The sequence below is a fragment of the Sebastes fasciatus genome, chromosome 1 (genome assembly GCF_043250625.1).
Source record: "Sebastes fasciatus isolate fSebFas1 chromosome 1, fSebFas1.pri, whole genome shotgun sequence".
Taxonomy (NCBI): Eukaryota; Metazoa; Chordata; class Actinopteri; order Perciformes; family Sebastidae; genus Sebastes; species Sebastes fasciatus.
In genome coordinates, this window is record NC_133795.1 from 25,255,583 (window position 1) to 25,282,978 (window position 27,396).

General features: G+C 39.8%; 1 protein-coding gene across 2 annotated transcripts; it reads right to left on the bottom strand.

The window, feature by feature from the left end:
- Positions 1-1,011: 1,011 nt before the first annotated feature.
- alpl (alkaline phosphatase, biomineralization associated) lies at positions 1,012-23,531 on the bottom strand. Of its 2 annotated transcripts, none has more exons than XM_074639444.1 (12): positions 23,360-23,531; positions 19,550-19,716; positions 15,013-15,132; positions 12,387-12,502; positions 10,193-10,367; positions 8,092-8,267; positions 7,106-7,246; positions 6,896-6,965; positions 6,620-6,754; positions 3,410-3,601; positions 3,129-3,248; positions 1,012-1,905 (listed from the first exon to the last, which is right to left on the bottom strand). In XM_074639444.1, the coding sequence occupies exons 2-12, from the start codon at positions 19,620-19,622 to the stop codon at positions 1,640-1,642; spliced, it is 1,584 nt and encodes a 527-aa protein (XP_074495545.1). In that variant the 5' UTR covers positions 19,623-19,716; positions 23,360-23,531; the 3' UTR covers positions 1,012-1,639. The 2 variants fall into 2 exon arrangements, with proteins under 2 accessions (XP_074495545.1, XP_074495555.1); XM_074639454.1 differs by lacking the exon at positions 23,360-23,531 and adding an exon at positions 22,043-22,059.
- Between the last annotated feature and the right edge of the window lie 3,865 nt (positions 23,532-27,396).

The following is a 27,396-nucleotide window of genomic DNA, read 5'->3' on the forward strand; positions in this document are numbered from 1 at the left end:
TTGAAGTAATGGCGCATCTCGTCAGCGATCAGCCTTTAATTGGCCTTGTGTCATAAAGTTTTTTTTCTAAACACAGTTCTTTCTCTTCTGGAGCCGATCCCAGCTGACATTGGGCGAAGGCCGGGTACACCCTGTACAGGTCGCCAGACTATCACAGGGCTGACACATAGAGACAGACAACCATTCACGTTCACATTCAAACCTACGGGCAATTTATAGTCAACTATTAACCTAACCTGCATGTCTTTGGACTGTGGGAGGAAGCCGGAGAACACGGAGAAAACCCATGCTAACGCGCGGAGAACATGCAAACTCTACACAGAAGGGCCACAAGCCGGACCACCGTGCAGTCCATAAGAATGTATGTGAATTGAAAAATATAGTAATACATTGTCAATTGATTTGATGAACTTGATTGACATTTTATTTGAAACAGTGTTGCTCTGATAATCAACTGTCGACCATTCATCATTCACAAGACACAACTGACATTTATTGTTTACAGCACGCAATTTGTGTTTTCATCATATCACGACTGTTTCAGTCAAATCGGCTTTAAATTAATCAAATCACTTGATAATTTATCACTCCATTTTTCATTTCACAGCCATTTTCCTCACCTCTACTTTTATCAATTCATTTTTGTTACTTCAGCCCTCAAAGCTGACTGCTACTCGCGTTAAATAACAGTCCACCTCCGTGTTTTGGTACAGTTGGCTTTCACACCTGATGCAAACCGTACCCCAGAACACATGAACCGTATTCATGACCACCTTTTTCAAGTGGCTCAGTACAAAGTGTTCACACTTATCAAAGGAACTGGACTTTGTGTTCAAGTGTACTCGGATCTTGGCCTGGATCCCTGATGTGAAAGCCTCCTTAACACTCAAAGCACTAATTTATAATAATGTAGGAGAAACTATGTATTTGGAAAATATAAGTAAAATCTGATATAAAGAACATTTAGGACAGGTTTAAACCATTAATGTTGAAACAAAACTGACAAAAGATGATCAGAACACATTTCTTTTATTGGTTAAGATGCTTTACAACTTCTGTTATTGGACACAACAATGGTGGGTGGGCCTTTTCAGTGCTTTTTTTTTGCAAGGTGTATGACAAGAAATATATATCTTTTACTCTTTTTTACTCAATTATACATTCAGTTGCCTCTGGTTTCGGCATAAATTTTGTCCATATATGAGAGATCTTTTGCAAGCTTATGAGGTAGATTCTGTTAACGGCACATCTAAAATATGAAACAAATTCAAACATTTGTAAATCCAATCTATCTATTCAAACCTAAAGGGTTTCACATTTAACAAAGAGGCTTAATAACATCTCACTACTCAATAGACAAATCACAACTGAGATCTCTGATTTGGTGGTGATCTCTGCAACACCACTTTGCATTTCAGTAATTATTTGTTTTACATATTTGCCTGAACAGCCTAAAATTGATAAACTTATGCTTTTGTCAATTAGTTATCATTCAAAAAGGCATCAAAAAAGCCCTAACAGTGGTCCCATGATCAAAATAGTGTGGAGTAAAATTGGAAAATTAAAAAAAACAACAACAAATTAAAATCTGGTGGTTAACCGGAGTTATTAACAGGATGAGGGCTGTCGGGGGGGAAGGTCAGCACAGAAGTCGGGTGACTGTGAGAAGGGCTGCGATGCTTGAGAGGACGGGGCGTAAATTGGCAGACCCGCTGCTTGACCTACAGTGTTCCCTGTTCTGGCCGATGCAGGCTGCATACGCCATCACGTGGGGGATGTAGTTCTGCTCGTGGACTCCGTGTAGCAGGTGAGCCAGGGGACCTTTAGCAAACACAGCCACATCGTCTCCTCCATGAGTTTCCATGTTCAGAGGCACAGCCGCCTGGGCCTGGTAGTTCTTATCCTCTGAAAGGCAGAGAAAAGATTTAAAGACAATATTGTTTTTAGGTCCTGGAGCATGAAGGGAAAAAGTCCAACCTAAAGTTGAAGGTTCCCTGAGGAGGTTTTGTTCTTAGCACTACGGAGCTGTTTTTCTACGAGAGGGTCCACGTTTTGTTTCTCTCACGCACAGGGATGCACATACACGTATGCACAGTGATGCTAATGGTTTCACACTATTTTAACAATGTGCAAATATGTGACATGTTTAACTGTCAGGAGAACACACTGTACAATCCCAGGCACTCAAATAATAATCCTTACGGGTAATGTTAGACTGGTTTATAGTCGTCTATAGACCTAACAGGGTGGACAAACTGTGAGTGATCCAGGTTTAGCTAGCTATCCTTCTACACATGAACAGGATATTTATAACTATATCAAATATGTTTTACTTTTTTTTTTTATCAAACCAAATTTCTTCATAATTTAGCCTAACAGGGTAGAACTTTACGAGTGTTAGTTTATGCTCACCTTAATTTACTCCTTTTGAGTTCTCTCCAAAAACATATGTAAACTTCCTGAAAATGGTCTCAATGGAATTGGAGAAACTACTAACTAACTGGGTGGAAAATGACTTCAGGGACATACAGTAAATGATGAAAATGGTAAAAAAAAAAAATAATAATAATAATAACTATAGTCCTTCCTAAAAATATATATATATAATCATAAATTCTATACATTAATTAAAGAATATTTTGCGTGTTTTATATTTTTATGGGTTATATTTCTTGTAGAAGTTGATTACTTCGAAGTTGATTACTAAAGTATTTTTAATATGCATTATTCTTTGTTATAAAGAATACCTTTATCTACAGTTTAAGTCATTTATTATAGATATTTGACACATTTTAAATAAAAATATGAGGAAGTAATTCATGGGGACAGAAATGTTGCTGCAGAACAGGAATGACCCCAAACAAAGGCAGGGAAGACGAAGAAGACTGATAGTAAACGTGGATGTAAACAAGGCTGGATTTAAAACACATTAAAAATGTCTGTGAAATGTCTCCTCTGTATCCCTATATAACTAAAATAGCTTGTGATATCACAATATCTACATTTGTAAGGTTATTTTGGGGAATAATAAAAAATACACCATTTACAGCAAAATACATGTAGATCATTTTTTTAGGAAAGTCATAGAAGTTTAGTTACTGTAATCTTTCGTTATTGATTTTACTTACCGTAGTTAACAGTGGAGACATTCTCCCTCGCGCCGTTCACAAGTTTGTAACCTGGTCCGTTCCCATATATAATGGAGGTGAAGGGCTTGTGGTCAACATCACTCAACATTGGGGCCAGACCTGTGGATGCATTAAACCCCATCATCACAACACAACCACACCTGAAACACTAAACATGTGGTTCAACAAAGATATGTTGACAAATGTGCAGTAAAAAAAAATTTTTGTTGTTGAAAAAATCCCATATACAGAACTGGATGTACATCATTATCATTACATACCAAATATTGAGTTTCCTCTGGTTGAGTAGCCTCCGAAGTTGAACACGTGAGAATGATCGGCAGTGACTAAAGTCAGTGTATCATGGGTGCTGGTCATGAGGTCTGCCCGGCCGATAGCTCTGTCCATTTCCACAGCTTCATGCAGAGCCTGCTTGGCCTTGCCTTCATGGTGTCCGTGATCAATACGTCCTCCTGACAGAGGGACAGATATTTCCAAATAGCTGTTAGACTCTTAAAGGAGCTAAATTCAAAATTCAGAGCATATCTAATAACCCTACTTCTCACTTGATTTATTACCAAAGTAAACATTGTCAAATTTTACAGTTTATGGTCTCAATCACTAGTTTCAAGTCCTCTTCAATACAGCGTGATGTTCATTTAGTAAATTATGGTCCCATTTAGAGTCAAATAGATGATAAAACAGGGTATGCTTTAGGGTGTGGCTACCTTGTGGTTGACAGGTCTCTACCGCGGCATTGTCCGGTCTGGGAGTTGTCCGTGTTTTCGTCTTACAACTTTAACCCTTTCACAGTGTTTTCAGTTCATGAAAGTTAATTGTAACATTTTTGAACACCTAAAAATATCTTATTCAGCGTTTGGTTGTAGCTCCACCCTTTTTTGTCACTTCTGGTTGCAAAAAAACAGCAGTCCACAAACCAATGCGGGTGACGTCACGGTGACTACGTCCACTTCTTACATACAGTCTATGTTTAAATCCCTCTTTATCCCTGGCCACATATTATGTTTCACGCATAAGTACGTCACATCACAGCAGCTAAAGATGCTCTTAACTCCTGTTTCACTGTGACTTTGATGCCTGGTGGTGTGCTTTAAACAAACTAGTTTGTATGACATGTTGTTTGAAGCTGTTGGACCAAACTCAGTCTTTCCTCAAAGGCATTAATGGCGTTGCACTCATTAGTACACACAAAAAGTGCCAAAGTATTTGTGTGAAAAATAAAAAAAGACTTGCTTTAGAGCGAAGTTCACTTCAAACCCTGCTTACTGTCTCCCCTCCATAATCCTGACCTGCCGCTGCGTGAACAGGAAACGATTGTCAGATTGACGGTTTCAGAGAGGCCCCACAATTCCGCCGTCAAAAAGGTGTGGGGGGCCTTCGTTCACCTTCTTTCAGACGGTGTTCAACGACCCGACAAGCACTCTGTTTGATGCATACTGACCCCTTTATTCACGCTCAGTCTGGCTGAACAATCGCTGTCGTACTTGCAGGTGTTTGACTATAAACGCGCGTCTTTCAACAGATTCGGCCAAGGACACATAGTTATCAACACCACATTCCTCAGTCCTTGTTTCAATGTCAATGATGATGATAAGACCAGACCAATACAGACTTTTTGTGGGAATGGCTCATGTTTTCTCTTCTCCTACATTAACTGCCAAGAATAAACAGTAACAGATTCCTTTAAACCACGAACTATTACATTTCACAGTTGATAAATGCTGTTTTATACATCATTGTTGTCCCTGCCTCTGAGTGCTTGTCTGCTTTGTCTTCGATGTTTTATGGCTTTTATGTTTTTCATACCTATTCCATGTAAATGATACTGAATTTTTGATGTTTCTCATTGTATTTTATTAACTGCTGCAAAATATGTTTCCCTTGAAGGGACAATTAGGTGAAGTTGGAAGCAAGGAAAAAGACTTCAAAATAGCTGCTTGTAAACAACTGTATTCCTCTAGCTGACGGACAGTCTCGCTGACCACAGGCCACCCTGCTGCTTCTACCATCCATCACTCACACATGTTTATGACGTCTCACATAAACACAACATGAACTGTATTTGCTTTCACAAAGGAAGACTTTGATTTGGATCTCACAAACAGACTTTAGCTGTGAAAAGCCCCTTTCAGAAATCTGCAATGATAAGTTCATCTATCTGGGCTTAAAACGTTTTTTTAGAGATGTTGGACCATTTTTTATTCACACTTAAAAACATGACTAGATCCCAAGTAAGCCGACCGAGTAGCTTTTCAAACATAATGCCAACATGCAAAATTTTGTGTGTTCCAACATCTATAACCCCGCCGCCATTACTGCGGTGGCAAGTCGTAGTGACTCTACTGTTTGCTAACAGTATTAACTGGTGACTTTCAGCCGAAAGCATCCGTGGTTGCTCATAGCAACTTGCATAAATGGTGGATCATAAACACAGGCGACTATGTATCTAAAAGTGATTACAAGGACACAGCTGCCGTCACTGCAAGCAAACACAACGCATTCGGCTGAGAGTCACCAGCTAACAAGGTTGACAGACACTTTGTACGTGTTCTGTTTGTGATGCCGACTGATTAATGATGTTTACTTTGTGGTCATTAGGTTGCCCTAGTTAGAGCAGCTAATGTTATATTTCACAATAACGCCACAGTTAGTTGATTGAGTTAACTTATTCTGTGGGACCACCACAGAGCCTAGACAGTGTCTCAGCTCACTTACGCCGTAAGCTTACTTACTAACTTAACTTAGCTGATGTTACTTGTTCCACCATGTCAGGCTAATGCATACCTGCCAACCTTGAGACATCCAAAATAGGGAGGATTTCAAAACCAAAGCGTGGGGTCTGGGTGCCCTCCCCCACAAACATTTGAGTTTGAGAGACTTTGTTTCCTGCACTATGGTGACAAAGACATAGGTGTAGGGGTAGAAACAGTAGATATTATACACGCTGTACAGTGCCAGAAACATGTTGAGATAACATAAGGGAATTTTTTTTTAAAAATTTGCCATAAAGCGGGAGAAATGCGGGAGAATTGTGACCCGGGAGGAAGCCGGGAGAGGGCATTGAAAATTCCGGGAAAATCGTGACGGTTGGCAAGTATGGGGTAACGTTAGGCAGCTGAGAGCTGCTCAGGTTCTTCCCGAACTCCTAGACATGATCAAAAGTAACGTTGCATAGAAAGTAAAGGTAAAAGTAGAAAACTGTACACTTTTTAGGACAGCTTGCATTGAAACGTGCACATATTGTAGGGAGACGCCACCGCAGTAACGGCGACTTGTTTACTTACGGTACTTCCATGGATTTGTGTATTAGAAGGCCTCCTCGCCTTGAGGGACATTCATTATTGAAATCTGCAATGTGTTCGACATAAACTACGACTTAACTAAGTCAGTAGATCAGCCAGACAGATCTTTGTGAAACCCCCAAAACGATTTCCAATTTCCAACGAAATCCAATTTTGCCACAAACTCACCTTCGACAAGCAGGTAAAATCCATTTGTATTCTTCCTCAGGATCTTGATGGCCACCTCCACCATCTCTGTCAGCGAGGGGTCACTCTCAGTGTTCCTCTCCAAGTCGTATGGCAGATCCGCGGGTTCAAATAGACCTGGAATAACAGAAGGCACCGTTCAAGGAGAAATAGGATATTTACACACAGAAAATAGGCCTACAGCAAATGCATGCACGTATGGCTCTTCATTTACACTTCAATGGGAGTTTTATAATGACACTGAGACTGGAAACTCACCCAATACGTAATCCACGTTGTTAGGGTTCAGTGATAAGAGCTGCTTCTTGTTCCATACATAATGGCCTTTCTGCACAAAGACACAAATGTACAGCAACAGTGTGAGTGGTAGCACTGCAGTCACTTTCAACTCCAAAATATGGAAATGTAATTAGGTAGATAAAAGAGGGAGCAGAGAAACGAGAGGAGCAAAGAAAAGGAGAAATTTACTTTATCCTTCGTTTTGTCCTTCCACTCCTGCACCAGGTTTCTTCCGTCTTTTCTTGTGCCGTTGTGCTTCGCAACACCGGGGTACTCTACATCCGACGTGTTTTTGGGGAACATATACTTCCTCCCTCCACCCATAATCACCTGCAAAGACGCAAGAAGACAAAAATTACAATCTTAGACATAACTGTTTTACTGTTGGCTGGAATGACAACCGCCGTTTTATCAGCTGTTGCTAGTTAATTAAGCTAATTAATTAAGCTAATTAATGAAGCTAGGTTGAAAACAGGGTCTCCGGCTAAAAGTTTAATGTTCCAAGCTGATTCGTTTTAAAACAAGAACCCTGTAAAGGGAACTTAACTATGCACTTATTGGCTACATATCATGCTAAAAGACTGAAGCGAAAGCTAACAGGTCCCAAGCAAAAAGTCCTGAACAGTTGTAATCCATGTAGAAGACATGAAACGCTAGTTAGTCCTAAAATTTTAAGTATGGGCATACATGATTAGATTTATGCTTTAATGTTTATATTTTCAAAGAGTATATTTCAATTTTAATGTTATAAGAGAAAAGTCTTTTGGGGTTGCTTGAGTGTAAATGTTCCCAATTCCAATAGAGCAGGACAGAGACGGTAATGGTAGCCCACACTCTGATATAGGCTAGTAACATACAGGACCAGCTTTCTCACAGTGGGGAAATAACCATTACTACACAGTGGATAGTGCTAGTTTTTAATGTTTGTTTTTTTCTAGTAACATTCAATTCCAAAAAAAATATTGAAAGTAACGCTAGGTTACACTTCTACTATGATTTTGATTAGTCCAATGTTGGTACTCTTTAAGTTGACAAAACGTAGATGTTCAACATGTGTCTGTTGCTCAGTTGTGCATTTTCACTGCAACCTATATTACCTAAAAATCTCCTGAAACTCTGAGGGCTTTCTAGTGACCCTTCGTAAATAAGTTGCGAATCAGATACGTTTGACTCACATCAATGTTGGGAATGTTTTCAAAGAGTTGTCTGGCGATATCCTTGCAACCGTCCCTCAGAGCGTCAGCTGGCATTTCGCCGTCGGAGTACCAGTCTCTGTCCACACAGTGGGCGTAAGAAGCACTGGGAGTCGCGTGGTTGACACGGGTCGTTGTCACGATTCCCACTGACTTGCCTGCAATGGACATATACACACACAACACATGCACGCACATACAGACACACACACACACATATTGATTAAAGAACATGTTGAGACCAAGATGAATTCCCTCTGTGTGTTTCCTTGAGCAGTGTTTCCTTGCTGAGCTGTAGTGGAGGGATAGTGCTGTGCAACCAATTCAACTGTTTTCAGGCCATTAAATAGGCGTTATCGGATGTTAAATGCACCATAGATGTGGGTCATTAGGGGCCTACTTCACCTACTACGCTGTAGAAGTGAAAGCGAAACTTATATGCAACACGGCAAAACGGCATGAAACGTTATGTATTGAACACAAACAAAATGCTTCTTTAGGTTTAGGCAACAAAACTACAACTTTTTTTGGTTTAGGCAACACCTCAGCCTCCTGGGTAAAAAGCCTGTGTTTTGTGTCCCATCCATCGCCCCCGACCCCCACCCCAAAGAGTTCCACACTGTCTATAACTTTAGCGCCTGACTTCCGCTACTGCTCCTGTCATAATTACTACAGTCGCTAGAGGTCACTGTCGTGTTTGGGAAATGCTCAGTTGATTTGCTAACTCAGAGTGCTGAAGCTTCATATTAGCTTTGGTTGAAGCTGAAATGCATTGATGAATGGAACAAGGAGTGTCAATTTTGTCCCCCCATCTCTGACAGGAACGATCACTTCACAGCCAGCATGGATAAAGCAACTAATAACTATTTTAATGGACATGATGTGGGCATGTGAATGTTGTATTAAAATGGTCCAAACCTATCCTTTAATCATATGAAAGTAAATCACATCTCAGAAAGTTCAATTCGAGAGCACTAGATTGTACCAATGTTCGTTCCGACACAGAGCCATTTTACTTTACTGCCTAGTCAAGGTTCCCACAAGAAAATCTTGATATTGCTCATACCTAGTCTGTCATGTCCACCAATGATCAATGAACCTGTATTTAGCAGCATTTAAAAAAAAAAAGAAGAAAAAATTCTGCTAATAAATCTTCTGGGTGTAAAAAGTATAACTTTAAAGGCAAAACCAGCAGAGGACAGTCTCGTAAAAATGACCTGATGAAAATCACTCTTCACATTTCTATTTGCTCTGTGCAGGAGGTCAGCTGCTGCCTGCCGTGTTCCCTGGGGAATAATTGGATTTCTTATTAACTATGACCCCTGAACCCTCACCCACTCCTTACTTATACCCACCACCGCCCTCTGAAAATCCATGGTGCACAGTCCTTTCCTTCTTTGAGCTGCAAGACTAAACGTCTTGTGTTACACAACAAGCACATTGCATAACGCTGTGATGAAAGTCAGATGTCGTTCATTTGGACACTTTACAAAGTCTTTTGATCAAAAACTGTTTACATGAGATTTGTCTCTATGTTGTGTTCTGGCTTTACGGACACATTGAACTGATTATTGAAATTGTTGACACGTCAACAACTCTATAAAACAACGTGAAATGAATTCGAGGAAGCAGACACATCAGGGTTCGGGAAGTTAAAAAATAAAAATAAAAAAAATAACGAAACTTCATAGCAAGGGTGGCCTGATAGAGATTTTCGAAAAAATTAATGGTTAAAAAAATTTGTTTTTGACGTTTTAAATGAGAATACGTCAAAAAATAACTCTTTGGGTTAAGTTAATGCCAACTGCTCTAAAGATAATTTTGGTTCAAAGGCTGAAAAGGGGAATGAGCAGAGTGGAAAAACATGTATTAAGAGCATTACTTTCAAGAGCACTTCAAAGTCTTTGCTTTGAGCGATCAAGTCGCCCTGGTGAGCTTTCCCACTTCCCATTAACGCAGCATTCAACTACAACCACAATTAGGTCTCCTCGGACATGAAACACATGATATTTGATTGCAAACAAAAGAGAACTTAAAATTCTGCATCCCTGTGTTATGCTTTGTTTATTGAATGTCACTCTACCTGCGTCCTTAGCCCATTTGAGGATGGAGGTGACCTCATTGCCCTCCGTGGTGTTGCACTGGGATCGGACAGCAGCTGCGCTCACACCCACCGTGCCTTCATTGGCCTTGACCCCGCAGAGGTAAGCTGTGGCAGTGCCAGCGCTGTCTGGCACCTGTGCGTTAGTGTTGTACGTCTGCAGAGATACAAGCCATTGACATGTGGTCAGAATTCAAATATCAAACAGGACTGTTTATAGTCTTTCTGGTATGCTTGTGATCGACATCACACTAACTGGACTGGTCTATTCCTAAAATAGCAGTATGTATGCCGTCACACAGTATGTGTGACGGCATTTTCTACTATCTGCCATTTTTTGGACTAAACGGTTAATCATTAGTTGCACCGCTATTCACATCGGCAGGATGGTTGTGTTTCCTTTCGATTATGGTTGTGTTTGAAATTGTATACTAACATCCTGCATCAGCATGTACTGCATCAGCATGTACTGCATACTGCGTACTAAATTAAGAATTAACGCCGAATTCACACCAGGCAGCGGCGAAGTGCGGCCCGCTGCAATAATTAATTTTTTCTGCGGTCGGGAGTCGTGTTCATATGTTTCAGGCAGGAAGAAATTCTTTGTAACATAGGTCAACATGGAGTCACAGGACTCTGTTTACTGATTGGTTGCGGGTCCTCTCTGGCCGCACTTCACCAAAAAAAGTTAAACTTTTACCTAATTTTGTTTTCGTGCACTTTGCCGCAGAATCAAACGGCCGCAGCTCGCTGAGTTTCTAGTATTATTTTAAGGCAAATTAAAAAGATTAACTATTATTATTATTATTATTATTATTATTATTATTATTATTAATAATAATAATTATTATTATTATTAATTATTATATTATTATAATTTATTAATAATTTAATTATGATATTATTATACTATAAAATATGTTTTCTACAGTACATAATGTATGTGAGCTCTCGCTTTTTTTCACATTTGTACGCATTCTGTTGATGGCTGGTGCCAGAACGTCTGCCTTGTAGTCCACCACTGCACAGTCTGAAGAGATGCAATGCATTGTGGGGCAGTTGAGTATGTCCAGTAAGCTCACGTATCATAATCAGACATTTTTGCTAATTTAGTATAGAGTACATCTGGGCATTTCTTGTGTACACAAAATCCACATACTATGCAGTGTGAACGCACAACATACTCAATTTTGCGTCATACTTTTTATGAACAGTACGTTAGTATGCAATTTTGAACAGAGCCTTTGTTGACTTTCCTTCCAGATGTTTTCATGGCTTGTTAGCTCAGGCACAAAATCAGAGAATAACTGAAAACTGGCATATTATTGATTTTTATTACCACTGCCTTTTACAGCATGTTTGTTTAATGCGTGAAGTTCTTTTTCAGTTGAATACCAGCATCAGTTTTTATATGCAGTGCTTAATTTTTCGCACAGCGGGTATCCTCATTAATTAGGCCTATTCAAATCTTTTGACACTTTGTTTTTGTTCATACATTGAGATCATTTGTATTGTGTACAAAGTATTGTGTAGCTTTCTTACTTTAAGCCATTCTCCAGACCTTGTTTTTCTCTGAATGGATGTGGTTTGTCAACCGTATTATTCCAGGAAGTTCTCAGTTTGTGTAATTGGCCAGATTGGTTACCAGATAGTATTCACAGAGGAAGCATTTTTCTGCACTTGTAATTGTAACCTGATGTGACTAATTGAATGCTACTTTTATAATCAACTTTTAAAAAAATGATAGAACTAAACAGTAATAAGGACACGTGTTTTTAAATTCCACTTGACGCTAGAGCTGCCACTTAGTGCAACGACGTGTAATTTGTGTGTTTTTAATAGTTTTTTGAACAATAGAGGTCTTTAAACTGTATCAGGCTTTGGCTGCACGGATCAGATTTGGTCTTTTCATGGGATTTGTTGGCAGTAAGAAAGATACAGAATATCACCAGACTCATTGTTTAACTGGTTCATATAGTTGCTGATGATTCATGAGGTATAAATAATCAAACTACTTTATGATTTCTGTCTTTTTATCAAATCTGTAACATAATACACTGACCCACTGAATGACCTTGTTTACGGTCACAGGCCTTGTCAGGAAGCCATTAATGGCCACAGCGAGATCAATACATTGAGCCATATTGTACATATATAATAATAAACCAAGTCAAACCTTGGCCAAGGACACAAAAGGGAACTTGTCCATCTCCAGCTGCGTCTCTTCTCCGCTGTGTCCGTTCAGCTGACCCTTCAGAATTCGAGCAGCCGTCACCGTGGGAATGCCCATCCCTAAACACCGAAAGCAGGTCGACCGTTAGGATTGCATTAGTTTCCCCTAATGGGCGGGAAACAAAGGGACTGCACATGAGAAACATTAACAGGTTTCATCCACCGCTGTGCTCAGTATGCCACACATGAAAGATTGTTGCATTCTTTGACATATTAGAACATGATGGCTGCTGTGAGGCAAAACATTTTCTTAGATATAAATTACTTCAAGAAACAAAGGCAAACAGATGAGGTCACAGAAAGAAAGGATCCTCTTTAAACTGTAACATGCAGGATGATTACTTTACGTGACTTTTTGTTGCCTGACATGAAAGATAATCGCAGGAAAATATGAGAATAATAATCTCATTGCTAAAATCTGATTCTCATCTTTGCCCCAGGTCAAGTTCGATCACTTACAGTAATGTTGAAGACAGCCCTGCGTGCGTAATCAAAGTTTGCACGTGACAAAAAACCTCAGGCTTCTAGCTACACAAAGGAAACAATTTATTGTGCAAAACTGTGAGTCTGACTTCTTCAACAGAATCCTGGGGGTTTTCTGGAAAACATTTTCCAGTTAGGCAACCACTCCTTGATATGTATCACCACCGTTTTTTAAGTTGCAAGACGGTTCCTGTTATTCTCTAACTGCGCTGTGACGACCTCGTGCACGCAGCAGTGCGCAAGAATGTCATGTTGTGCCTATTAGTCCAAACAGAGAGAGCAGAGACCAGATGGAAGATAAAAGTTTTTGTGTGACCAATGAACGGCCCAGCACAAACAGAAGGCCAGTGATCTGGTGGCAGCACGGTTGTTTTGTTTGCTACTATTCATTCACCGCACGTGATAGAAAACATTTGAAAAATCTCATTAATTTTCTGCTGGATCACTGGATCCTCTGTAACATCATTTCAGCTTAAATAAAACTGTTGACTCGGCTGGATTGTCCATAAATAATCGTAAACATTAAAAATGGTGAGCTTACTGCAATTCAAATCCTTCAGCAGTAAGTTTACCTTCCACCTTTAGGGGAGAACGGGGAGTGTTGTAACACTGGGTTAGTTATAACACTGTCAGTTTGACCAATCAGAAAAGAGCTGCGGTGAAGTCAACAATATCGTGTAATCCCATTTACTTTTTGAGCTCTCAAAAGAAGCGTTGTGACTTTATTTTATGACCAAAAAAAACTATTTTCCGGTAAGAAATCAAACACTTTTATAACGATTATTTTTTGCCCAGAAACTTGAATAAATCCAGTTGTTTGAAGGAGATGTTTTCACAGCAATATAAAAAAGATAACAGAGAAGGAATTATGACCTGTTTAACTTCCTAACAAAAAACAGTATGCAAACTGTAATAAAGGAGTGGATGTTGAAGTGCACAGGATTTATTGTTTTACTTTTGTTTTTTAACGTGGTATCAAGAATCATGGAATTTCACTGGCATTGGTATCGACTACTAAATTTCTGGTATTGTGACATCCATGGTGTAGGCCTATGGGAACCGACAAAATGCTTCAAATGTATTATTGCGGTGCCAAAAGGCGCAGTAAAACATTTTGGGTGCTCCTAAATTATGTGCTGGTGCACCTACAGTAAATGAAAAAGTTAGGCGCACCAGTGCAACCAAAGTAAAAAAGTTAGTCTGGAGCCTTGTTGTAGATACAATAGTTTGTCTTACATAACCTAAAGTAGCAGTTTCTCTACTTTAATTTGATGCAAATCCACATGCTAAAACAGTTAGCTATGTAATGCCTGCCTGGGGATGGGAATAGTTTTAACAGTTTATTGCCATCGCTGTGTGAATGAGTATTTAGATTAGATCCTGATGGGCAAAGTTGGCACCTTAGCAGCCTCTGCCATCAGTGTATGAATGTGTGTGTGAATGGGTGAATGCTGACATGTAGTGTAAAGCGCTTTGAGTGGTCGGAAGACTAGAAAAACGCTATATAAGTTCAAGTCCATTTACCATTTAAAAAGTCAGTTCTGGGCCTACAAAGCCTGCAACCCAGGGGCACCCATCTACATCTGCCTAAACTGTGACAGTAATTGAACCCTTAGGCCTTTGTGACACATGCATATTCAGGAATACAGTCCTTAAATACACACACACTTACTCAAAAACACACAGCAATTGTTTTTGTGCTAGATTTAAAGTTATAAAATTAATAAGAAATAAGTGTTTTTTTGTCACTTTAAATAGTTTATTTTATTCAAAACAGTTTATTCTTCAATAGAGTTCTTGCATAAATTGGATAGTGTGGATCTTATTTCAGTAAATTACCTTTTATTGTTACATCCTTTCCCAGCAAGTGTTACAACTCACCCCGTAGTGTTGTAACAACGGAACGCTTTGCATTTGGCATTAACTCACATAATGTGTGATTGTGTAGACGTCCAAGTGAGTGGACCACTGAGGGAGTGATGCTGAACAAAAGGTGTTACTACCATCCCCAGTCACACAGCATTTGGGGAAATTTCATAATTTCTTGCCATTATTCCGGATGTAAACATAATGATTGTGTGGCTTACCATCTCCAAGGAAGAGGATGATATTCTTGGCTGTTTTTGTATTGAGAGTTTGCAGAGTCAGAGCGTTCTTCAGGGTCTGCTGGGCCCAGGTGTTCCAAAACTTGGGATCCTTCTCTTGATCTGTGTAGGGGAATAAACAAGTGTGGTTAGCTTTGGATAGAAAGTCAGAAAATGAAAAAGGCCTGTTGTAATTTCCCACAGCCCAAACTAGTGTCTTTATACGTCTTGTTTTATGTGAGCTACAGTCCAAAACCAAAAGTTATTTGTCCATGTGTAAGATCTGGCCAGAATTTTAGTTTAAAACATTAAAAAAAACTAGAAAATTCGCAAGAAATTTTGACCAGTGTGCCTGGTGCTGGGGGGGGGGTCTGAGGACCACAGTGAGGTTATAAGAAGGGGGATGATAGGCCCCATAAAGTCCCAAGTCTCGTGATCCTTTTAAACTTTTAATAATTCTTCTACGTTAAAGTATGGCGACTCTGTATTGCCCTGAAGACGAGTGTTTTTGAGCTCTCTTCACGTCGATTTGCCACTCATTCCTATGGAGCAAAGAAATCGCGCTTTCGCGCGATTTTTTCGGAGACCGCTACGCGAATCTCTTAGACAGGTCATAGCACACCATTCCCGATCATTCCGCAAGTTTTGATGTACTTTTTGTACAGGTGTTGGAAAAGCTGCCGGAGAAGTAGCGCGGCAAAAAACATAAGAAGAGGAATAGTAAGACTTCACTAGAAAATTTCACAAGAAATTTTGACCAGTGTGCCTGGTGCTGGGGGATGGGTGGGGGGGGGGCAGATTCAGACTGTCTGAGGTCCATAGTGAGGTCCCTTTCGCTGCGTGCGTGTCTGTCAGTGGTTGCCATGGTGATTGGGGGGCCGTGAGGAGTGTTTAGTTTCCTGTTAACATACAGTAAGAGTTGAGGGATTTTATTTTGAAAAGTAGGTGAATACCTTTGCCTTGTGCTTCTATGCACACTGGAATGATGGGACCACTGAAGAAGGAGGTGCAGATGATGTTGGACATGGGAGTCATTGAACCATCCAGAAGTGAGTGGTCAAACCCCATAGTGCTTGTTCCCAAGAAAAAATGTACTCAACCTCGGTTCTGTTCAGACATGAGGAAACTGAACAGTATTTCCTGTTTTGATTCATATCCCATGCCCCGTATTGATGAGCTGCTAGAGAGAATCGGGAAAGCCAACTACATCACAGCATTAGACCTTTGTAAAGGTTACTGGCAAGTGCCTCTTGACCCATCTTGCAAAGAATACACAGCGTTCCAGATTCCAGGGAAGGGCTTGTTCCAGTACACTGTGTTACTCTTTGGCCTTCATGGCACACCTGCGACCTTTCAAAGATTAATGGACATTGTTCTTAATGATTGCTCCAGGTTTTCAGCTGCCTATCTTGATGATGTGGTAATCTACAGTGAATCCTGGGAAGAACACTTGCAGCATCTTGAAATCGTCCTAAGCAAGATACAGGAAGCTGGGCTGACCCTGAATGCAAACAAGTGTTCCTGGGCTCAGGAGGAGGTGAAATACCTTGGGTACCTGGTCGGCCGTGGGCAGATAAGGCCACAAATAGAGAAGATAAAGGCCATACAGATGATTCCAAGACCCCTGACCAAGAAGCAAGTGAGATCCTTTTTAGGACTGGTGGGGTGGTACAGAAGGTTTGTTCCCCATTTCTCTACATTGGCGGCACCACTCACCGAACTAACAAAAAAATCAACCTCGAAAGTGATATGGAATGATGACTGTGAACGTGCCTTCCAGGCATTGTTGGCAACGCTGAGGGAGGAGTAGCGCAGCAAAAACCGTAAGAAGAGGAATAGTAAGACTTCACTAGAAAATTTCGCAAGAAATTTTGACCAGTGTGCCTGGTGCTGGGGGGGGTCTGAGGACCGTAGTGAGGTTAGAAGAAGGGGGATGATAGGCCCAATAAAGTCCCAAGTCTCCTGACCCGTTTAAACTTTTAATAATTTTTCTACGTTAAAGTATGGCGACTCTGTATGGCCCTAAAGAGGAGTGTTTTTGAGCTCTCTTCACGTCGATTTTCAATGCATTCCTATGGAGAAAATAATCGCGCTATCGGGCGTTTTTCTCGGAAACCGCTGCGCGAATCTCTTAGTCAGGTCATAGCACTCGATTCCCGCTCATTCCGCACGTTTTGATGTATTTTTTGTACAGGTGCTGGCAACGCTGCGGGAGGAGTAGCGTGCCAAAAAACACACACGGAAGAAGTCAGAATAAGAAATAAACGCGTCGAATAATAGACCAGTGTGCTTTGCACAAGGCTTTGCCTTGTGCAAAGCACACTGGAATGAAGTAACTCTTATCAACAGAATGTGAAGAGGTTACAGTGTTGACGTTATGTCAGAGACGTCTATGTATTGTGTTGCAGTGATAGCTACTCTACGACGAGTTAGCCCCGGCCCTTCCTGTCTTGTAATACAACTTGTACCCCGAGAGGCGACAGTGAGTCACTGTAGCGTCTAGGGATGCACCCATACCGATACCGGATCGGATATCGTACCGATACAGATTCAAATAGGTCGATCGGATATCGGTGACAATCGGGCCGATCTATTCAATTCAATTCTATGTTTATATACTATATACATTATATACTGGAATTTTAATTCCTGTTTAAGTTTTACCAATATGTTGCTAAAGGTTTATACCTGATTTGTAATTCCTGTTAATTTTGAAGATTCTTTTGCAATGTACAATGAATTATTTCATTAATAAATAACAATCCACGGAATTTCTATGTATTTATTTGGTACATTTTGTTTTACAAATTTAGGAAAGCAATGTTTAAGTCAAGCCTGATGTTGCCTTACACATAAAAGAATGATCCCAGTCTCTTTCACACAGTGAGGCATACAGCTCATTAATTAAACACTGGTGTCGGATCGGTACTCGGTATCGGCCGATACCCAAAGCCCAGGTATCGGTATCGGGACTGAAAAAGTCAGATCGTGCGTCCCTCGAAGTGTCCAGTCTGCCCTTGTGAGTAGAGCTGCCCCAAGGGGTTGTCAGTCACGTTAAAGGTCCGTTGTATGTTTTGATAGTTGGTTTATTGGATTAAATCCAAAGTGGCAGAAATGAGAAAACGAATTGTGTTTGGATTTCGTCCACCTCGCCATCAGAAGACTACTTCACTGAGAGGAGGGCGTACGGTAGCTCCGGGAGACGGACCTTCAGTTAGCGGTTAGCAGTTAGCTCGAATTCAGCCAGTGCAAACCCCAGCGCCGTAGGTCTGATCACGATAAAACGTACGCGGACCATACAGCCCTGGTTAGTGTCACAGTAAACATATAGATAGTTAACATAATCTATAGGCCAGCGCCACACGCGAAGATGATAAGATAGCAGTGTTATTTTGACCGGCTCTCAGAGTTTCAGCAGTATGGTTGAAATTTGCGTATTCTTGCTCTGCTGTTAGTTAGTAGTTGGCTCTTTTTTTTTTTATTACTGATGATGGTAAATTTAGATTTAGATATGGACCCAGTAGTAGAGATAGAATGCCGCCTCATATTTCTTTGGAGCATGTGGCTTCATCTTACACATTGCACCTTTAAACCAGCAAATGTTATGGCATTTTTGCTTAAAAATGACTAAAACGATATTTCAACTATCAAATACCTATTACTTTATTGTCGATCGACTAATCGATTAATTGACTAATCACAGCGGCTCTAACTGTCACCAAACCAGTCAAATCATCTAAAAGCGAGATTTACACATTTGACCTCATCATTATAAAATGTGATGACAAATACACATCTATCTCCTACAGTACAGAGCAGCAGGGAGATATTTAAATAATAATTTCCTGTTATTTGCATCGAAAATATCCAGTGTTTTATAAAAACAGGAAATCTATGTGGATACATGAACTTCCTTAAAAAGTCCCAAACATTGTCTTGCAACCTGGAACAGGAGTGTACTGAACATCCCTCGATGCATTACAGACAGCTGGACAGTTATCATGCCTCCACGCTGGAAACAACCGTGGCTTGAGGCAATATGTTTTCAGGTTGTCCGTCCGTCCATCCGTACCATTGTCATGAACACGATATCTCAGGAACTCCCTCAGCGAATTTCTTCAAGTTTGGCACAAACGTCCACTTGATTAGATTTTGGTGGTCAAAGGTCACTGTCATTTCACATCCATCCCATTCTTGTGACAACAATATCTCAGGAACGCATTGAGGGGATTTTATTACATCTGGCACATACATCCATTTGGACTCAAGGATGAACTGATTAGAATTTGGTGGTCAAATACCAAGGTCACTGTGACCTAAATTATGGCTGTAACTCAGGAATTCATATGCTAAATATAACAATTTCACACAAATGTCTAACAGGATAAAAGGATGAAGTGATGACATTTTGGACAGACATGGATGTAAACTGCAACTTGACTAGTTGGCGGAGGCATACAACCGCGAGGCGGTAATTCTAGTTTTGTTGTTGTAGTTGTTGTTGTTTTTGCGGCGACTGACTAACAACACAGTAACTTACCAGGGAATGGTGGCTTCCCCAAACTCCCCAACATCAGACAGGAGCAGATGACGAGCAGGGCTGTCACCTTCATTGTTGTTGACTCAGTGCGGCTGACACGTCACTCCAGACAGCCTTCACATGCCACTTTGAGAAGCTGAGGAAGTCTGTCGGCAGTCGCCTCACAGCTAGAGAGAGAAGAAGAACAAATACTAGTGATTAAGTCTGTGTCATGTTGTCACACATTGACTCTGACAAACTGGTTTAATGCGTATTTGTGCGTCATTATTTGAATACACATACTTGTTTCAGGCAAACAACACCCATGCTGCACCGCTTCAATTCTCTGTAAGTGACCAATATACAGTATATATTGAACTGGCAACTCCACTGGAGTATTGGGGTGTAATACAATAGCAGAAATATTGAGTATTGTGATATTATGTTTTGTGATATTGTATCAATTCTCAAAAACACTAATCACTATTAATTGGTAAAGATTATCATCATTTGCAAAGATACAGTATGTGCCCTTTCAGTGTAGTGCCCTCTTAAAGTAGTGCTATGATGTTGGATGTTACAGGGACTGTAAATGCAAATGCAGATCCCACTGTTCTGATAGCATAACATTTTTTTACTTTTTTTACTCAGATTTTATGCTAATGGTGGTGTGTTCTTTATAAAAATTTGATTTTAAAAATCGCAATATATCGCCTTGCTTACAGTATCACTGCTATCTTAATATATTAAATCGTAGCCCCTGTATCACGATACGTATCGTATCACCAGATTCTTGCCGATACAAAGCCCTACCGGAGTATTGGTTCAAAAATCATGGAGATAAGTGGTAATATTTCTTGCTCTCTTTTCTCATATAGGCTTTCTAAATAGAAAAACAGGCAAACTAAGGCTGGAGAGTGCAACCAGCGATCGGTTTGTTTTCATGCCATCAAAGTCATATCGATGAAAGATGTTTTTGTGTGTGTTGTTTGTAAAAAGTATCAGGTCCATCAGGCTTTTGCAGCAGAAGCAAAAAGGAGAGCTTGGTAAAGTTAAGCTGGAGGCCTCGCTGCGAATGTAAGTAGTCCCAACAGGGGGCCCTTATGGGTCCTGGCCAGTCAGGCTTTCATCTGTAATTATTAACACCCTCCTTCTTTCTTCCCTGTGCTTATAGCCAAGGTCATTTTAATGGGATTGAGCTCCATAGCACTGAGAGGTTTAAAGGCCATAACAAAGCCGATTAACAGCGAGTGATTGACTGGACACGCTACCCAGGAGAAGAAAAATACTTCACCTGTGCAATTCTGACAGGAGGTTTTGATATTTCTTTGTTGTTGTTGTTTTTTAGTAAGGACAAGGTTGCGTGCAAACAAACCGTACCTTCCTAATTGTGAGATAATACGACATTATATTGTTAAAGATGGAGTAGGCAAGTTGGAGCAAATAAGATTAAAAAAAGTTATATCCTGACAGTAGTGCATGAGACATGTAATATGAAAAAAAAAATCCTGTGCCTCTATGTCCTCCTGTGTCCTCCGGTGCTCCTAATGGCAGCTGCAAGATTTCACAGACTGGAGGAAAACAACCAATCAGAGCCGAGTAGGAGCCTTGCCGTCTCTGAGCAGCTGTCAATCACTCACAAACTCCGATCAAACGGTCAAACTAGGCAGCGCTGATCAAATATGAATCAATATTCTGTTACTGTAATTCCTATTTTCTCACGTAAAATGTTTTCAGTACTGTTTAGCTGTAAAATGAGAAAATGTATGACCCAGCAGCCATTTTGAGATCAGTTGAGGAAATACCAAGCACCGCCCACCAGCCAGAGCACAAACTTTCTCATTTTACAGCTAAACAGTACACTACAAGATGATTCTGAAAACATCTGAGGAGAGAAATAGGCATTACAGTAACAGAATATTGATTCATATTTGATCAGCGCTGCCTAGTTTGACCGTTTGACCGGAGTTTGTGAGTGATTGAAAGCTGCCTCCGTTGAACGAACAGCCAATAGGAACGCCCTCTCTCTGAAATGACCTGTGATTGGCCAAAGTCTCCCGTCACGGGCTAGATATTTTAAAGCCTGAAAACAGAGCCATGAGGAGGAGCAGAAGTCTAGTTTTCTCTCAGAATACTTGAATTACAATATGCTGAAAGGTTATTACAGAATCTTTGCCCAATGATACCAAAAACATTCTGCCTACAGACGCTTTAAATCACCCTCTTTTTTATGAAGAGTGTTTCCCAACAAGCTTTGGCCTGTTGTTATTCACTACACACCTTTGAAGGTGTGTAGCTCCAGCTTTCATGCTTTCATATTAGACTACAATAAAATTCCAAACAGCTTGGAAAGATCACCTCGTCCAAAAGCTTGCTCAGACTGGTAACTGGCACAGTTGGTGTAAGAAAACAGGCAAGTCTGAACCAAAAGGAAAGTCCTGCAACCAACCAGGCGGTAGCAGGTGGATATAATAACAAGGTACAGTATTAATCCAAGATGACAGTTGCTTTTACCGTTCCTTCAGACTAGTAGCCATTAAAAGCTGCCGGGTCCGGCCAAGGGCAGCGAACCAGCCAGTCTGCAGCAAAAGTAGCAGAGCAGCACCAACACGGCCAACATCAGGATGCCAGACAGGACAGTGGTCAGGATCAGATGAAATGTTGGATCAGTCATGGTGTCACCATGCTTGCTCCGGTGCATCCAGCTGGGGTGTCAAATGGGGTAAAAATTCCCCCAGCACCAAATAACTTCACACACTGAGCTCCTTCCTGAGCTCAGCTTGAAGCCTGAGGCAAGTCACTTAAATGTGTCACTCGAGCAGGTAGCAGCTCTGAAGCGAGGATTATAGGCTTCTAAATTATGCTCAGGAGGAGTGCAGGGGCTGCTGGATGAGAGGCTGGCATCCAACATATTCTATCAAAACTCTACTGTGCCTGGTCTTCAGACAGATGAAATGGTGTTATGTGCTCTCTGTTCACTCTAAATTGGCGAGAACACTAAACACAGTTGCCAGTTTTTAAATAGGCAACTTGGTTTGCTTCTCACACCAGGCTGCTTCCTCCAACCTCCTGTATGCACACAGAATAACTAACATTTTGACTGAATGATTTCACACTGGGGAGATGTGGGGCATCTTACTTATTGTTTCTGTTTGAGTAAATACTTGATCCCTCTCACTATGTGTGGCTAAATAAAAAATAATGATTTTATAACCATTGTGTCAAAAACATTATGAGTTGTGTCAGTTAAAAGTAGAGCCTCTCAAACTTGTTCATGCTTCCCATGTATATCTGCAAAAAAACATGCAATATTTGACATAATGTCATTGAAAAAACAAATAAATAAGATATAAATAGAGACAGAAATGTATTTTACTGCAACCTCCTATAGGCAGGGAAACCCATGACTCCATTGCAAACACTTCTATAATTTCCAACTGGAGACTTTCATGTAACTATCCAAAATTACATCATAAAACCCTGTATGATTTGAATGAATGAATAGCGACATGACTTATTGCTGACCAGCACTTAATCCTGGTGAACAACTGTGTTTAAACAGAGCTGGTCTCGTGTTAAACTCTTGTAAAACCCAGACTGGATTATTTAACATTGCATCAAAACAAGGATAAACTGAGTGGATGCTGATCAGAGGAAATATGCACAAAAACACAGAATAGCTTATAGTTTGTATGTTCTATTATAGCTATAACAACCTGTACCCAAAATCCCAGCCGACACTCCGACAGCGCATTCCTCCAAAAGCAACCCGTTATCTGTGTTAGAAAAACCGCAAAAAAAAAAAAAAAAAAGTTGTATTGTTTTACTTACTGCAAAGTGGAGTTATTATCCGGGACAAATATCTACACCCAGATGTTCAGCACAGTTCATTCATGTGTTTCACCCTGAAGTGTGCGTCCTCCTCGCGGCTTTCAGTCCTTTTTATAAGGCCACAGTTGTTGGACTGACGCTGTGGGTCTGAGAATAGCGGTCTGTTTCCCACGAGGGAGAAAAAAAAACACCCTCAGAAATAACGATGCCATGCTGCTGCTGCTGCTGGAGGAGGAGGAGATGGACCGAGAGCTCCGCCTGTCGGACGGATGATGCATCCAGCACAGAGCTCCATCATTATACTGTAACTAACAGTACAAACTATTTAAATACTCCATCATAAGTAAAAGTTTTAAAAGCCACGCACACACACATACACAGTTATAATTATATATGATCTTCGAATTAACATAAAACATTTTTTTTCTTTATTATTGTTATTATTTATTTATTTATTTATCTCACTTATTATTGTAAGTGTTGGTATTATTATTGTTATTGATATTATTATCATGACCTCATCATCATGATCTTTATTATTATTCATATTATTAATATATGTGTGTGTATGTGTATATACTGTATTATATATATATTTTATTCATTTCTTTTCTTTTTTTTTTGTTTTTGTTCCCCCTATGTTCTACACATAAAAGGAAGGATATCTGCATGTGTGTGTGTGTGTGTGGATATGTGTGCATGTGTACATGTGTACAGTATATGTGTTTAAGAGTAGATATATGTCATATATGACCATCTAGCCTCATTCAATGCCAAACACACACCAATTATCCACATCACACACACACACACACACACACACACACACACATACACACACACACACACACACACACACACACACACACACACACACACACACACACACACACACACACATACACATTCACATTCTTCAACCTGTTTTTATCCCCTTGTGTTGTTTTTGTTTTTGTTTTTTGGGGGGGGGGGTTACTTTGCTATTTGTCTTTCTCTGTATTATATATTTTTGTTTTATATATATATATACAGTATATATATATATATATATATATATACAGCGGGTAAAATAAGAATTGAACACGTCACCATTTTTCTCAGTAAATATATTTCCAAAGGTGCTACTGACATGAAATGTTCACCAGATGTTGGTAACAACCCAAGTAATCTATACATACAAAGAAACCAAAACAAATAAGTTCAGAAATTAAGTTATGTGTAATAATGTGAAGTGACACAGGGGAAAAGTATTGAACACATGAAGAAAGGGAGGTGCAAAAAGGCATGGAAAGCCGAGACAACAGCTGAAATCTATCAGTAATTAGAAAGCAATCCAGCCCCTTGTCAGTGCAAATTAATATCAGCTGGTTCAGTCCCAACTGATGGCCTATAAAAAGGTATCTAATTACCAAGGTGTCACACAAGAAACATCTCATGATGGGTAAAAGCAAAGAGCTCTCGCAAGACCTTTGCAACCTTATTGTTGCAAAACATACTGATGAAATTGGTTACAGATGCATTTCTAAACTTCTGAGTGTTCCAGTAAGCACTGTTGGGGCCATAATCCGGATGTGGAAAGAACATCATTTCACCATAAACTGGCCACGACCAGCTGCTCCTCGTAAGATTTCAGACAGAGGAGTGAAAAGAATTATCAGAAGAGTTGTCCAAGAGCCAAGGACCACTTGTGGAGAGTTTCAGAAAAACCTGGAATTAGCAGGTACAATTGTTTCAAAGAAATCAATAAGTAATGCACTCAACCGCCATGGCCTGTTTGCACGCTCACCACGCAAGACTCCATTGCTGAAGAAAAAGCATGTTGAAGCTCGTTTAAAGTTTGCTGCACAACATTTGGACAAGCCTGTGAAATACTGGGAGAATATAGTCTGGTCAGATGAGAGCAAAGTTTAACTCTTTGGATGCCATAATACACACCATGTTTGGAGGACAAATGGCACTGCACATCACCCTAAAAACACCATACCAACAGTGAAGTTTGGAGGTGGGAACATCATGTTGTGGGGCTGCTTTTCAGCATACGGTACTGGCAAACTTCACATAATTGAAGGAAGGATGAATGGAAAAATGTGCCGAGACATTCTTGATAAAATATCTGCTGCCATCTACCAGGATGATGAAGATGAAACGAGGGTGGACATTTCAGCAAGACAATGATCCCAAACACACAGCCAAGGAAACTCTCAATTGGTTTCAGAGAAAGAAAATAAAGCTGCTAGAATGGCCCAGCCAATCACCTGACTTGAATCCAATTGAAAATCTATGGAAAGAACTGAAGATCAGAGTTCATAGAAGAGACCCACAGAACCTTCAAGATTTGAAGACTGTGTGGAAGAATGGGCCAAAATCACACCTGAGCAATGCATACGACTAGTTTCTCCATACAGGAGGCGTCTTGAAGCTTTCATTACCAACAAAGGCTTTTGTACAAAGTATTAAATAAATATCAGTAAGCGTGTTCAATACTTTTCCCCTGTGTCATTTCACATTATTACACGTAACTTAATCTCTGAACTTATTTGTTTTGGTTTCTTTGTATGTATAGATTACTTGGGTTGTTACCAACATCTGGTGAAAATTTCATGTCAGTAGCACCTTTGGAAATATATTTACTGAGAAAAATGTTGATGTGTTCAATACTTATTTTACCCGCTGTATGTCCCTGCACATGTCTTCACTTGTTTTGTAATCACTTTATGACACAATAAAAAAATTAAAAATAAGTAAAAGTTTACTTTCAAATTTGTAGTTAAAAGGCTGCAGGTGTATCATAAAAATGTATTTATTAAAAATATATATATATATATTAATGCAGGAGAATGGCTCTGTCAGTGTTATACGATCATATATTAGGACCTATAACATTGGATTATAGGCTACTGATGCATCAACATGTATGCAGAGATTTGATGTTGTGGCTGTTTTAAATGAAGCTATTTTAGGATTTTAACTACTTTATAAATAGTGACATAGTTTATTAATGTATTTAATGTTTATTTTTTTAGGAGAAATATACAGTAGCCTATGGACCAATGCCACAAACCGCAGCACTTATTGCCTTAGCTTGTTTGCAATGCCCCTCCCTATATGGCCCTTTAAAATACACAAAACTCAACAATCTTTACAATCTGTAAGTAACTAAAAACTACAGAGGTCAAGAAAATGTAAAAAGTACAATATTTCCTGAAAGTATAAAGTAGCATGAAATGGAATTATTCAAGTACAAGTACCTACAAATTGTATTTAACAAAATAAATAAAATAATATAAGTATAGTACTTTAGTAAATGTACAAATGTAACTTACTAAGCAATTAGCAACTAAAACATAATAAACATAAACATTTTTGTTTATTAACAACCTATCAAATAGGTATAGGCTTTAAATTATGGACCGACTGTCTAATTGATGTGATTCTACATTGTTAGTAGGCTCCTTGCTGTTTCCTGTGGCCTCCTGTGGATGTCACTGTGGCAGCTGAACAGGCTTATATGAAACAGTCTCAATATACAGTATATAATAATAATGTGGAATACAACATCCACCACTTATTTTCTTTCTTTTTCCCCCCTTACTGTACATAACCCCAATCAAATAGGCCTCAGCATAGCATATGTGTCAGGGTAGCAGACTGTTATGGAATATTTGAACCCACTGTCCTTTTAAGCTCGAACAGGATTGATTTGGGGATTTTGTTTCAAGTGCACCCAACTCATCCTATGTTCTTTCAGAGTAGGGGAGAACGGGGTTGGTTGTCACATTCATTAGATCTCGCTCCCTAAAGGGCGCTGTTAAAAGAATATTTATACTGACATTTTCAGAATTGGGGTCAGAGGTCAGCTACAGGGTCATTTCAGGAGTAAGACACTTGACAATGAGGTGAGAGGACTTTTAGTGTTTTTCACATCAAACTGTAAATAGTTTTACTCATCGGGTTCATAATAAAACAATTATCACCATTAGAAAGTATGAAGGGAGAGCTACAGGCTAGTTTAGATTCTCTTAGCTAGGCTACAACAT

Coding starts and splice junctions, on each gene's coding strand:
- alpl (XM_074639444.1), bottom strand. CDS start 19,622: ATGAAGGTGACAGCCCTGCTCGTCATCTGCTCCTGTCTGATGTTGGGG. Junction 10,368..12,386: donor CTTTTGTGTCCTTGGCCAAG/GTTTGACTTGGT, acceptor GTATCTCTGCAG/ACGTACAACACTAACGCACA. Junction 3,249..3,409: donor CAGAGGAAACTCAATATTTG/GTATGTAATGAT, acceptor ATGCATCCACAG/GTCTGGCCCCAATGTTGAGT.